Here is a 14,422-nt window from a genome sequence, read left to right as displayed (position 1 = left end):
TTGTGAAGGGAAATTTGGCAGTACTTACATTTTTAAATGAGTATGCCCTGTGACCTAAAGATTCCACTTCTAACTATCCTTCATTCCTAAGTGCTCAAGGGTATTTACAGGAAGACATTCCTTGAAATAATTCTTTGTCCAACTACTGTCTCACAGAAGAATTACAACAATTTAATTTTATAAATACGGGCTACAGTGATACTATGCAGGTTCTAAATAGAATGATGAAAAGCTATATACTGACATGGAAGGATGCTCACAATATACTGGTAAGTAAAAAAAATGCAAGTCTCAGGACAGTATGAACAGACAAATACAATATTTATATGTGCATAGCAATCGTCTAAAAGGATGTACATCATACTACTAGTAGTGAATACCCACACCAGAAGTGAGGTGTTTACTCTTTGAAATTCTTTCTCTCCAATAGGCAATCAAAAAATAGCTCCAGGTTTCTTGGAGAGTATAACTCATCTACAAATGGCAAAACATTTAATTAAGATTTATGATTTAGAAAAATATCTTACATATAATCATTTTTAATTTATTCAGTTGCCTCTTGGTAATCATTACAGAAATGTAAACTCTTACAGCCCACTGGATGTTTTAACATAAGCAATTCTGGAGACTAGAGATCTTCCTATATTAGTTGGCCCCAGCTATTTCAGAAAAAAAAAAAAAAAAAGATGTTTTCTGTATAAAAGTAGAATCAATAATTTTTTATTAAATAATAGTGTAAGAGATAAAAGGTATTAACATTGGGGATTATGCCAATTTAGAAACAAGCCTAAAACGCTACCCATTGGTCTTTATAGAGAAACAAAATAGCTTTTCTGAAGGACATAATAAGACTATAATTTAAGGGTGTTACTAAAAACTTTTAAGATATTCTGCTCTAGTCGGTGATAGTCATTTAAACCAGGTTGAATTATTATTGAAACCACCGTGTTCAACAAATCTAGGCAACTGGTACTAGGAATCACAGGTAATCAAATTTGCTATTATTGAGACTGCTTAGAAACTGAATTCGGAGATGACAACAAACCACTGTGTATCTTAGGTTAGATGGGAAAACCTAAGCAGAAGATATATATTGTAGTATACGGCATTCAGAGTATGAAGCCAAAGACAGAGGACAAACTAGATTTTTTTTTAAAATAAATAATGACAATCAGAGTCAATGTAAGAAAAACATTTTTAAAAGCTAGGAATATGTGAGAAAGATTATTTACCAATTATTAAATTATTTACCAATAAACCATAGTGTGTTTCATTTATAAGCTACTTTGACAATGTGAGGAAAATGCCATCCCTTTTTTCCCTGCCCAAACCCATCATTCTTTTGTTTAATAGGAAACAGATCGCACTTTATGAGGCTCTGCTCACTTGTTCCATTTTGGGATCCTTGGAAAGTCCCAATCTTTACAGATCTGTTTCCCAATCAGTAAAATAAATAAGCTTAATTTAAGTATTCTTAATTAAAGGTCTATATCAGAGTCATCTGTGGAGCTCTGGTGGCCATATACCATATCCTTACCCTAGATTCTGATTCGATAGCTTTGAAGTGAGGTCTACGTAACTGTTGAGAATCACTGAAATAGATGTTCTATGATGTAGAGAGAAAAACTATGTCAAATATTTTCTCTCTCTCAAAAAAACAGCCAAAAAATAGTAAATATTACTTATTTCCTTTTTTGTTTGAGTATGTGAGGGAAGAAAAGGAAATGAGGATGGCGTTAGAATTACATCTTTTTAAAAAAGCATACAACTCAAATAAAAGCAATTTATCCTGAAAAATACAAGAACCTAGTCCCTTTTTAGATAAACAGAGATGCCATCACTTAATATTTATTAAGTACCTATTCAGAATAAAGACCTTGGAAACTTTTTTAATATGACTGAGACATTTCATTCAGTCAGTCAATATGTATTATATAATTTTATCTGCAGTCACCACACTGCCTTAGAGATACAGTAGGGAGTGGCACAGATGAAGACCCCCACCCTCATGCACGGAATTTACATCTAGACAGCTATCAGCAATTGCTTAATGATGACTGATTTCAGCGCACATAATCTGTCCTTTATCCTTTACTCTATTATTCTAGAAGAATATATGGATGGAAGGATATACAGATGGAGTTAGAGAGATGAATTGAGAGATGGAGATAGGTTATTAGACAGAGACCAGTGGAGACAGATAAATAGGTTTGTAATATATTTTTTTAATTCTTTCTTTCTTGAGAAAGGAAGTTTTTTCATCTGTCCTTCAGGCAATCACACAGTAATTTTACAAGAAAAGGAGTGTGGTGTTGCCTACTTGGGTGTGGACATATTCCAACAATATTTGATGTAAGTAACATATGTCTATATAAAATTCCACTCTAACATCAGTGTTTTTCTTCCTTACTTCCAGGACTAGCATGCTGTAATGGCTGGTACCAGGACTGAAAAGTCTTAAAAGACTGAACAGTGTCCTAAAGGAGGATTTTAACATCAAATTTTGAGGAAAATTTTAAATGAAAATTTAACTTATAGACTGTATTGACTCTGCAGGTTTCCCAAATATGTATAAATTATCATAATTAAATCCAAATACATTTTCTGAGTATTCTCTCAATTATTAATAGCTATATCCTTAGAGCCTTAAATTGCACTTCACAACATTTTAAGGAAGACCTGAAGGGAAGGGGAATAAAGATGCTAAACTCACCTCTTGGCCAGACTTTCCTGAATTTTCTGAATGTAAAGACTCAATTTCTCCTTCAATCATGGCAGCTTCGAGGCACTCATGTAGATCTTTGAATCCATTAACCTGAAGTGGGTACTGACCAAACATTTCAGTATTTTCAAATTTTTTACCTATAAGAGGGGGGAAATTAATATTCAATATGGCCTTTTAGCTACTAAAAGTAAATAGATGTATATAGTAATTATCTCCTGAACCTGAAAACTATAATTGTTTATGCTCCAGACAGTAGTAGCTGGTATAATTTTCCTATTGGTTTGTACATGTACAGATGTATATTCACATCCAGCTATGCTATAGATATTACACACCCCTATGTGTGTATATAATTATATACATGCATATGTAAGTACATATTATGTATATATGTATACAAACATACATATTTATATATATATGTTTATTCCTTAAAAAAGTACCTTCTAAGGGTAAGAGAGTGTGATAACATTGAGAATATATATAGCAGTGCACAAAAGAGATATGGTCTCTGAGCTGAGGAAGCTCCTATCCTCTTCTGGAAAAAGCCATTATACATATTAATTGTACATATAATTATGAACAAACAATTGTTTATTATTGCAGATGTTATAAAAGGGGTGGTGAGACAGAGTGCTGTGAGAAGGTATAAAAACGGGAAACAAACCTAGTCTTTAGGGCTGGAGGGTGAAGCAGGGAAAACTTCCATATCAAAATGACATTTATGCTGAGACTGTAAAGGTGAAAGGGAGTTGGCCAGGCCACAACGTCGGGGAGCCAGAGTATTCTTGGCCAAGCAACAGGACACGCAAAGACTTTCAGGCTGCAAAGAACTTGGCATGTTTTAACGAATTAAGGGAAGGAAAGTATAGCTTATGGGAGCAAGACGGAGATGACCATGAAGAGTTAGGTGAGGGATCAAAATCAAATTCTTAACAAAGTCTAGTAGTCCTTGTTAAGAACTTTTTTCCAGTATATTCTGAATATAATGGAAAGTCACTGAATAATTAAATCTAGGAATAAGAGGCTCAGATTTATATCTCTGAAACATCCTTATGGTTTCTGTGTTAAGTGAGTGATAGACTGTTAGGAGACTAATATAGAATCTGTCTAAAAATAAAGGTAGCACTGAATAGGGTGTTAGTAAAAGTGTATAAAAACAGATGAAATGATATACACACATTTATAAATATATACAAAAGGGAGCACCAATAGGACTTGATTGAATGGCTCATAGGCAGGATGCGGAATAGAAGAGAAAGGAAGGTATCAAGAATGATATTCAGATTTTTAGCATGAACAACTGAATTGATTTTTATGTACTGAAAGGGGCACCAGTGAAGAGGATTTTTTTTTTTTTACTTTTGTTTTAAGGCAGCAGGGAAAATCATTGGTTTCGAATGGCCCATAAGATTTCAAGTTGAAAAGAGTTGGACATAAATAAGTCTGTAACTAAGACTGGTGTGAAGCTATAAATTGGAGAATTGCTAGCTTATTGATAGCAGGAAATCAAGGAAGTGAATGAGACTGCCCAAGGAATTATCTGACAGGAAGAGGAAGAGGACCTAAGCTGATTCCCAAGGATCTCCTACCTTTAGATACAGAAAGAACTATAAATATAACTCATAAGAAGTACTCACAGAGGCATGAGAAAGCCAAGATAATATGGTGTGATAGAAGCCAGAAGTGTTTTTAAGGAAAGAGTGGGAAAAAGGGGGAGAAGGAGAGAGTGGAGTCAACAGCATTAATAGTTGATAAGAATTCAATAAGAACCGAGAGGGATCCAATGGAGTAACACACATGTAAGAAATCAATAACCTTAAAAAGACCCTTTTAGAAGAGGTCTGGGGACAGAAAATGAAAGTGGGACAGGTAGAATAATTGGAGAAATAGCAGGTGAAAACAAACTCCTCACTTTAAAGGAACTTATTTCTGAATAAGACTGACTGAAAAAGAGCATGTGAAGGGAGATTTTTTTTTTTTAATTTTAAAGATGTGAAACACCAGAGCATGTGTAAATATTGATGAGAGAGACACAGTGAAAGGAAGAAGCTAAAGATACAGAAAAAAAGCAAGATAATGGACAGAATAAGACCTGAGTGAAAACATGAAAGGATGAGATTCTGAGCACATGTAATGAATAGCCATTGATATTAGACTAAATATTTCCTCTATTACATGGAGGGAAAAATAAAAGAATGTGGTAGAGGTTGGAATGGATCCAAGTTGGGAAGCCTGAACTCATATATATGAGGAACTCACTTTTAAGAACTATGATAAAAAAGTTATAAGCACAAAATTAAGATTCAGGGCCTTAGCCAGGACCCATGGTTAGGCTTCATTAACTTCATGGTAAATCCATGAAATTTGAGTTAAGATCCTTCTCAGAAAATGAAGAGACAAAGAAATTAGATTAGAGGTAGAAAAACTGGAAATTGTTATTGAAGAAAATGGGAAAGAAGACAGTGCTTAAACAAAACAAAGATGACTGCCAGGTACGGTTACAGGCTTGGGACCAGTGAAGCTTAGAGTCACTACAACTTTATGATCCACTACAGTTAGCTCATTTGAGTGACTTTCTCCTAGCAGCGGTCAGGTTCTCAGTACATGCAGAGAGAAGAGGAATAGTTCCATGAAGGTCAGAGACTAGCCAGAGAGGTGGTGCCAAAAGGCAATGAGGGGAAAGAGTTTTAGAAATGTATAAGGATGATCATAATGGACAAGGAAGGAAGTAAAGCAAAGACTGAGAAGAACAGAATGGAGGGGCCAACGGCCTAGAAATTCTAGAAGAGTTGAAGAAGTTTTGCGATACTTTAGTAAACAAACTGAAAATCACCCCTAATTGAGAGTCACTAGTCTAAAAAAAGGCATTAAGAAGATATATGTAAAAATAATAAAGTGTTCTAAAATAAATTGTTAACAAAGCAAACACAGAGTTCACCTGGAAATGTATTAAAATCACATTCATGCAGCACAGTAGCCTTTAAACAACTTACCAAAACCAAGTACAAAGACTTCACTGATTGAGAAATTTTAATAATCACTTTTAAGAATCCAGATAATATAGGTAGAAGTGCTCATGACAAGTATTATAAATAATGCCCAGTCACAACCTGATTAGAGCTCCTCTTCTGCTATATACAGTGTTCTACTTCAAATAAAAACTGGTATGATAGTGTGGACATCCCAAATTGGAATACAATGCACTGTATAAAATATTCCACTATTTATATAATGAATATTTAGCATTTGAGGCAAACAAAATGTACTAACACCTCAATATAACCTTTAGGATGTCTGATTAAATCCTGAGTTAGTGTCTACCTTTTTCCAAATCTCAAATATAAAACTACATTCAAACAAAACTTCATGGGAATCCATCACTTAAGATACTGAAGAAAAATTAATTTCCCACATTTTATACTTTGGGTGATTTGGGTGAACTTTCAAAAGCTGATGTATAGGGTCACTTGGGAATAACAATTTTTCAAAAATGTATGCTTTGGGACTTAGTAATATTATTACTTGAAGTATATCTTATGAGTCAGTTCCCTGCCCTTTTTAGGAAAACCAAAGAGTAACTGGTGAGGCCTGGATTTTACGTAACAGGAATAGTGTCAATCAACTGATTTTTCAAAAGACAGAGTACAACTCTTTCTTGAAAACTATATTCTGAAGAATTTTATAATCACCCCCAAAATGGAAACCCTGCAATACCCTGACTATGCTAAGTTGCTAAGTACAGCTTTCAACATGCATAGACTTGAAACCCTCAAAAACAGTGACCATCATACCAAGCCCAGTATTAAACTCCAATATTATTTTTAAAAGATCCACCAATTGCTCCCTTAATCCCTATATCCTAACAATTCACAGTATCACAGAACCTGTCCCAGGCAAAGAACATCAGGACAACATTAACTAAGTACCAAGTAGCATATGACAATATACTCTGTACTTTCCTTTACATGCACTCAATTCTTTGCTTTTTATATAAATGATTAGCAGTAGCAATGCAGCAGAAACTACTAGACAGAGTAAGTCAAATTAAAATTAAAAACCATTCCACAAATAAAGTCACTATCATGACAAAGGAGCTAACAGCTAATAATATCTCAATTGTAATAAAAAAGTAAACATGTGTAACTATACCTTCAAGCACTCCCACGGCTAGGAATCTTCCATAGAACAACTCTACCATGGGGTTCTTTGGCTTCTCTTCATCCCTAAAAATCACGTTAAAAATATAAATGCGGTTATAATTCTTAATTTTTAGAACTGTAAATAATAGAGAAAACATTAAAAAAATAATAATATATGCCAAGACAATAACATTTATGTGGTTATCATGTGTTTGGCGCTGTAACTTACAGTGTTGGGCCAAGGTACTTAAATTTATTTTCCGTTTCTTTACCTGTCAACTGAGGATAATAATAGTAATGGAACTCACAAGGTTGTTGTAAGGGTTAAAATGAGTTACTATGTGGGACCTTGTTACAAGAAGACCTGAGTAGAGCCTGTATTCACGAAGTGCCTGATCTTTCCTTTATCATTTCAATCTTGAACTTTTAGTCTGTACAATACATGCTTATTTGGACTTGTTGGGAAGGAGGGAAAGCCACTTAATCAAAATAAATTTCTATAAAATTTTAATAAGTCATTTCCCACATTTACCTAGAAGAATGAACACTAGCCATCAGCAGTGAAGGAGAAACACACCAGCTTCAACCCAGGTAGCTAAAGAGAAACTCCAATCTTTTTTAAAGTTTCATGTTGCTGGTAAAATTAGTCATCTGTGAATTTTCCAAATTCTTTAACATATAAATTTGTTGTTTTTCTTTTTTGCTTGAAGCAAATAGAAACTGAGAATTTTTAACTTTTTTTTAATGCTTTATACCGTGTGGTCTAAAAACACAGTTTATTTTGGCTTTGCTATATAAAAGTATGTTGTGTCCACAACAGCAGAGACTTTTTCTTCATATATTTTGTTTAAATTAGTAAAACTGATTTATTTTTAAAAAGAGAGAAGGACACTATCTGTCTCTTGATATATGTGTTACATTCACCCTCATTTAAACCATAAAATAATTGGTGGGAAGTACTTCACTTAATCTCTGGAACAATCCTATGAGGTAGTGTGGTGGTCATCAGTGCTATTCAAAAAGATTTCTGTCCCTCTACTTTCAGGTACATAGTAAGAAGCACTTTCCCATTTACTCTTTTTTTTTTTTTTTTTGCGGTACGCGGACCTCTCACTGTTGTGGCCTCTCCCGTTGCGGAGCACAGGCTCTGGACGTGCACGCTTAGTGGCCATGGCCCACGGGCCCAGCCGCTCCGCGGCATGTGGGATCTTCCCAGACTGGGGCACGAACCTGTGTCCCCTGCAATGGCAGGCAGACTCTCAACCACTGCGCCACCAGGGAAGCCCCCCATTTACTCTTTATTGACATTTGAAAAAAATCTGAACTGTGATAAAATACACACAATATAAAACTTACCATCTTCACCATTTTTAAGTTTACAGTTCGGCAGTGTTAAGTATATTCACACTGTTGTACAACCAACTTCCAGAACTATTTTTCATCTTGAGAAACTGATTAAACAACTCCACATTCCTCCCTCCTGCCAGGCCCTGGCAACCACCATCCTAACTTTCTGTTTCTTTGAGTTTGACAACTACTGACATCATATAAGTGACATACAGTGTTTGTCTTTTTGTGACTGGCTAATTTCACTTCGCATCATGTCTTCAAGGTTCATCCATGTTGTAGTATGTATCAGTTTCCTTACTTGTTAAGGATATTCCATTGTATGTGTATAACACATTTGTATTTCCATTCATCCATGGACACATCAGTTCTTTCAACCTTTTGTCTATTGTGCTAATGCTGCTATGAATATGAGTGTGCAAGTACCTCTGTGGGACCCTGCTATCAATTCTTTTGGATATAAATTCAGCAGAATTGCTGGATCATGTGGTTAATTCTTGTTTTTTTCATCTTTATAGATACAATTGACCAACAAAATTGTAAGGTATTTAAAGTACAATATGAAGATCTGACATATGTATACACTGTGAAAGGATTCCCTCCATCAAATAATTATATTAGTATTAATTTTTTGAGGAAGCACCATGTTTTCCACAGCAGCTGCACCATTTTACATTCCCATCAACAGTGCACAAAAGTTTCAATTTTTTCACATCTTCATCAACACATGTTATTTTCTGTTTTGTTTTGGTTTTGGTTTGGTGAGGGTTTTTTTGTTTTTTGATAGCAGCCATCCTAATGGGTAGGAGGTGTTCCCATTAACTTTGAAGTTAAGTAAACCACATGACTTGCTCTGCACAACAAAATGTGAGTGGAAGTAATGTGTGCCATTTCTGGGCTGTAACTTTGAGAACCAATATACTTTCTACTGATGTGGTGATCCCAGAATCCTGTGATGAGATGAAGCCTCTGTCAGTGTAAGGCCCTGTCAATGGATGTGCAGAGCCCCTTGCTCACACTCATTGGGCATAGCTAAGGCTATGACATAAACCTCTGAAGTTTGGGGGATGCTGCCACAGGATTATCTAGCCCACCCTAAATGGCAGCAGGTGGCACTCTTACCTCTATTGCACTGGTAATAAATCTGTAGACTATGCTAAGTCACTTGCCCAAATTCACACAACTAGTAAGTGCTCAAACTGAAAAGCAAACTCAAGTCTGCCTCTAAAACCTATGAATCCTCCCGCTATGCATACTTAATCTCTGGGCATTTTAACTCTATGAAAACAGTTTATTTCATACCTTATTTTTTACACTGTGACAATAAAAAGGACTTGAGACTGATATGGGGGAGAGGAAGAATCCAAAGATTGCCTCTCTTAATGTAAAAGCCTATGAATCTTTAGACATAAATATTAGTATATCCATTTCCACAGGTCGTATTTCCATGTAGAAAAGCAACATTCCTGGTTTCTCTCCTTACTGTCACATACATACTGCATAGAAAGAGCAGTGACATACCAGGTTGGTGACTCTGGCAGAAGAAACTGGGTAAGAGCTGCTCGACTAATTCTGCATTCTCTTTCCAAATCTCGTATCTGGATTTTGGTCTGCTCTCCACTGACCTGTGGTATGCACACTGACCTTCCCTAAGGAGTCAGACAGACCAATCTTCTAGAAATTGTTTACCCTGTCCTTCTTTGCAACCTCTCAGAGGTCTTACTCTTTACTGTGCATTTAAGCTTTGAATATCAGGGACTAAGACTGTGGTTATCAACAGAAATGTAAGGAACACAAGTGAAGAGCAATTTAAAAGACGTGAGACTTCTATTGATATAACAGAAATAATATACCCACCACTTACATGAAGAAAAGCTAGAATGACACAAATAGCAAAGGCCAAAAGAAATCACTAAAGAAAACCTGTATCAGGGGCATTTCAGCCTTGGGAATTAGGTCGACACAGAAAGAGTTCAGAGATCTAGGGCAACTGATAGAGTAACCTACTCAGTGCTTCCCAATCTTTTTAACGTCATTGGCACACAGATAATATATGCAGAGAACTCTGGAATAAAACCACATGTTTTCTCATGATCACAGAAACAGGATCAATATCTCCACATACCTATAATCTGGCTTACCATGGCACAACTGGAAGGCTCTGTTCTAGATAGGCAGATCATAGTGGTTCAAAAAGTTTTAGCTTGGGGCTTCCCTGGTGCAGTGGTTGAGAATCCGCCTGCTGATGCAGGGGACATGGGTTCGTACCCCGGTCCAGGAGGATCCCACACGCTGCGGAGTGGCTGGGCCCGTGAGCCATGGCCACTGAGCCTGCATGTCCGGGGCCTGTGCTCCGCAACGGGAGAGGCCACAACAATGAGAGGCCCGCGTACCGCAAAAAAAAAAAAAAAAAAAAAAAAAAAAAGTTTTAGCTCCATAAACAGTAAAGAAAAAACAAAACTACTGAGAAATGAATGAGAAGGACATATTTCAAATAAGACAATTTTAGATGAAATGGGAAAGTTCTAGCTTCTTTTAAAACAGTTTTAGGAAACGGGGAGAGAACTTCTTAGTTACTAGATCAGAAAAGTTGACACTGGGACCCAAAGAAATTTTTCAAAAGTAAATGAGTAATAAGGAAAGATCTCCAAAATCAGAAAAGAATGATCCTTTCAGAAATAACCAGGATTCAGGAAACAGTCAAGTGTCAGTCTTCTAAGGCTAGAGATAAAGAGTAATCAGGGACTTGTGTTGCAGATAGGTTACCACATGAGCTGCTTATAGAAAATCTGGATAGATTTGAGGAGGAACTAGGGATTTCAGGGTAAAGCGTTCAAAGAATTACTGAGAGAACTTCAAGGAGACTCAGTAATCATAGATGGGGATGCAGATATTGTTCACATTCTGAGGAAACATGCTCAATAAATTTTGGGGGTTGGAACTCTAAGGAAAAGTACAAGGAACATGAGTTTTACTAAAGAGGAGCAAGGGTGGACAATCATAGATCAAGTCCACACATGGGCTGTCTGTTGGTCTGACAGGACAGAACCCTGGTGGAATTCTGCAACACAAAAGAGGTGAAGGTGGACAATGCATGTTTGAACAATAAATTACTTGGGCATACTCCTAACTCATATTTCACTAGCTCTCATTATGAGGACCCTATCAAGAAAATACAGAGAAACAGGTTAGACAAAAACAAATTTATAGGGCAGAAAACAAAGTCAAAAGAAGAGAAAGAGAAGATACTTGTCCATCAAACAGAGATGGTCCTGAATGAGGTAGAAAAGCAGGTTAAACTATTAAAAATTCAGCCAAGCCTTCCTTAAAGAAGAAAGAAAAAAACATATATGTAACTGAACCTTAAAGGGCTATCCCGCCCAGAAAAAAAAAGTAGCAGAAAGAAATATACTCAAGGCCTAGAACTTTCAAAAGCTGAGGAAAGAGCATATCATAGAGATGATGATCTTCACTGGATGCTGGAACTCAGGTTTCAGAAGCATCAACAGCAGATTCAGTTCAGCAATCTGATGGGGAGATTTACAAATGAAGCTAACATGAAGAGAAGAAAGAAACTACCTAGAAAGCAGGTTTTACAGGCCTAAGCAATCCCATACCAATGCAATGGCAGCAACCACTAGGCACAAAAGTATGTTATTAGAAAGAGCTTACATTCAATGCAGCACTGAGGGCCAGCAAACTGAAGCTCGTTAAGAAAAATGTAACTTAAGAGTTTTGGTGGACAGAAAAGAAGGGCACCTGACCAGAGCTGTTAGCATCATAAACATTCCAAGAAGGAAGCAGCTTTGTTCAATGCCACATTCTCAAGACAGTTTCCAACAGTAGAACTTTTTCCCTCAGAAACTGCAGATTCAGCAGTATAATCTCGAGAGATTTCTTCCAACATAAGTTTATAAGTAGTTGTCTAAGACCAATTGGCCCTTAATGACAGGCATCTTGGCAGAACTAAAACCATGATGATTGCCTCCATTTATGACATTATCCAGATTTTCTGCCCCAGTCTTTAGCAACAATAACTTGAGTCTGGATTGCACTAAGGTCTAGGAATATTATAGCTGGACTGAAAGTTAAAGGGCTGAAGTTCTGCTTTTGTTTCAAGATTTCAAAAGTAAGAGATCAATATTAATCATGTGTCCTAATAATCCTTCAAAATCTAAAATTAGAGTATATGAAATTCAACATTTGAAGGACTGAAAGAACTACACACATACAAGTGAAAGAGAATACAGACTTCATCTGAAGAACCTCAACTCAATTCAGGCACAGAAAAGACATGCCTGTATGTAAAGGCTGAACAAACTCAGAAAGTCAAAAATTATTTCTTTTTTGTTAGACTGCAACCAAGGGACAAAAGAATATGACTTTTAAGTATAATTTGTTTGGATTTTGCCTTAAAAGATCAAGTGGATATAATTTGGAAACTTATTTTTCCCCTGAGAATTTGAGAACAAATGAGGAGGGCTATATAAAATTTTAGAAGCATCTCGTAGTTGTTAACAGTATATAATTAGAATATTTTTACTTTAATTCAATCTCATTGCAGACTATGTTATTATGCCTTTTTTGGATAATAAGGCTGGCCATAATTTTAAAATAGAAAAAGAAGTGATACATCTAACTAAGAAAGTAAAAGACCTGTACTCAGAAAACTAGGAAACTGATGAAAGAAACTGCAGACATAAACAAATGGAAACATATATGGTGATCATGGATTGGAAGAATTAGTATTGTTAAAATGATCATACTTCCCAAAGCAATCTACAGATTCAATGTATCTCTATAAAAATACCAAAGGCAGTTTTCACAACACTAGAACAAATAATTCTAAAATTTGTATGGAAACACAAAAGACCCTGAATACACAAAACAATCTTGAGAAAAAAGAGCAAAACCAAAAGTATCAAGCTGCCCCTAGTAACCCAGCTGGAACCGGTATGAGGTGGTGCAGGGCCTCTGAGTTTGGTTTTAAGTGCCTGGTGGGAAAGCACATGTAAGTGCAACTCCTTTTTCGGAATGAGAAAATTATTGCTCAGAAAGGCACAACTTGTCTGAGGTTTACACAGCTAGTTGGCAGATTGGCTAGGACTTCGTTTTTATCATCAAAGTCGGTGCTCTTTAAGTTATCTAGGAGCAGACAAGATGGCCAAGTAGAAGGACCTGAGCTAGCTGTCTTGCACACAAACACCAAAATTACAATTACCTGCTGAACAACCATTAACAAAAAATGACTGAAACCAACCAAAAAAGGATACTCTAGTTCCAAAGACAAGGAAAAAGCCACAGTGAGAAGGTAGGAGGGGTGTATTCGTGATCAAATCCCATACATGCTGGGTGGACAACCCACAAACTAGAAAATAATTACACTGCAGAGGTTCTCCCACAGGAAAGAGAGTTCTGAGCCCCACATCAGGCTACCCAGTCTGGGCATCTGGCATTAGGAGGAGGAGCCCCCAGAGCATTTGCTTTGAAGGCCAGCAGGGCTTGATCACAGGAACTCCACAGGACTGGGGAAAACAGAAATGCCACTCTTGGAGGGTGAACACAGGGTCTTGTGCACACCGGGACCCAGGGGAAAAAGCAGTGACTTCATAGGAGCCTGGGCCAGACCTACCTGCTGGTCTTGGAAGGTCTCCTGGGGAGGCAGGGGGAGGCTCTGGCTCACTGCAGGAACAAGGACACTGGTGGCAGAGGTACTGGTGAGTGCTCATTGGCGTGAGCTGTCCTGGAGGTCACCATTTTGATGCAAAGACCTGGTCCCACCCAAGAGCCCTTAGGCTCCAGTGCTGGGATGCTGCAGGCCAAACAACCAACAGGGTAGGAACACAGTCCCACCCATCAGAAGACAGGCTGCTTAAAGTTTTCCTGAACCCACAGCTGCTTCTGAACACACTGCTTGACAGGGCCCTGCTCACCATAGAGACAAGACCCAGCTCCACCCACCAGTGGGCAGGTATCACTCCCTCCCACCTGGAAGCCTACACAAGCTACTTAGACCAGCCTCACCTACCAGGGGTCAGACACCAGAAGCAAGAGGAACTACAATTCTGCAGCCTGTGACACTGCAAAGCAGAGGAATATGTTCCAGATGAAGTAACAAGATAAAACCCCAGAAGAACAACTAAGTGAAGTGGAGACAGGTAATCTAACTGAAAAAGAATTCAGAGTAATAGTAAAGATGATCCAAGAT

General features: G+C 37.1%; 1 protein-coding gene across 2 annotated transcripts in view; it reads right to left on the bottom strand.

Annotated features, from left to right (window-relative positions):
- The window catches only part of USP25 (ubiquitin specific peptidase 25), a 139,476-nt gene that overhangs the window by 53,626 nt on the left and 71,428 nt on the right, over positions 1-14,422 (bottom strand). For both annotated transcript variants that reach the window (XM_082625213.1, XM_082625214.1), the window contains exons 9-10: positions 6,878-6,951; positions 2,714-2,862 (exon numbers count right to left, since the gene is read on the bottom strand). In XM_082625213.1, coding sequence (XP_082481339.1) covers positions 2,714-2,862; positions 6,878-6,951 — 223 coding nt within the window. The remainder of the gene's footprint in view (positions 1-2,713; positions 2,863-6,877; positions 6,952-14,422) is intronic.

This window comes from Mesoplodon mirus (genome assembly GCF_964341445.2).
Source record: "Mesoplodon mirus genome assembly, chromosome: 6".
NCBI classification, from domain to species: domain Eukaryota; kingdom Metazoa; phylum Chordata; class Mammalia; order Artiodactyla; family Ziphiidae; genus Mesoplodon; species Mesoplodon mirus.
Note: the sequence above shows the minus strand (reverse complement) of the source record. Positions and strands in the feature narration are given on the sequence as shown.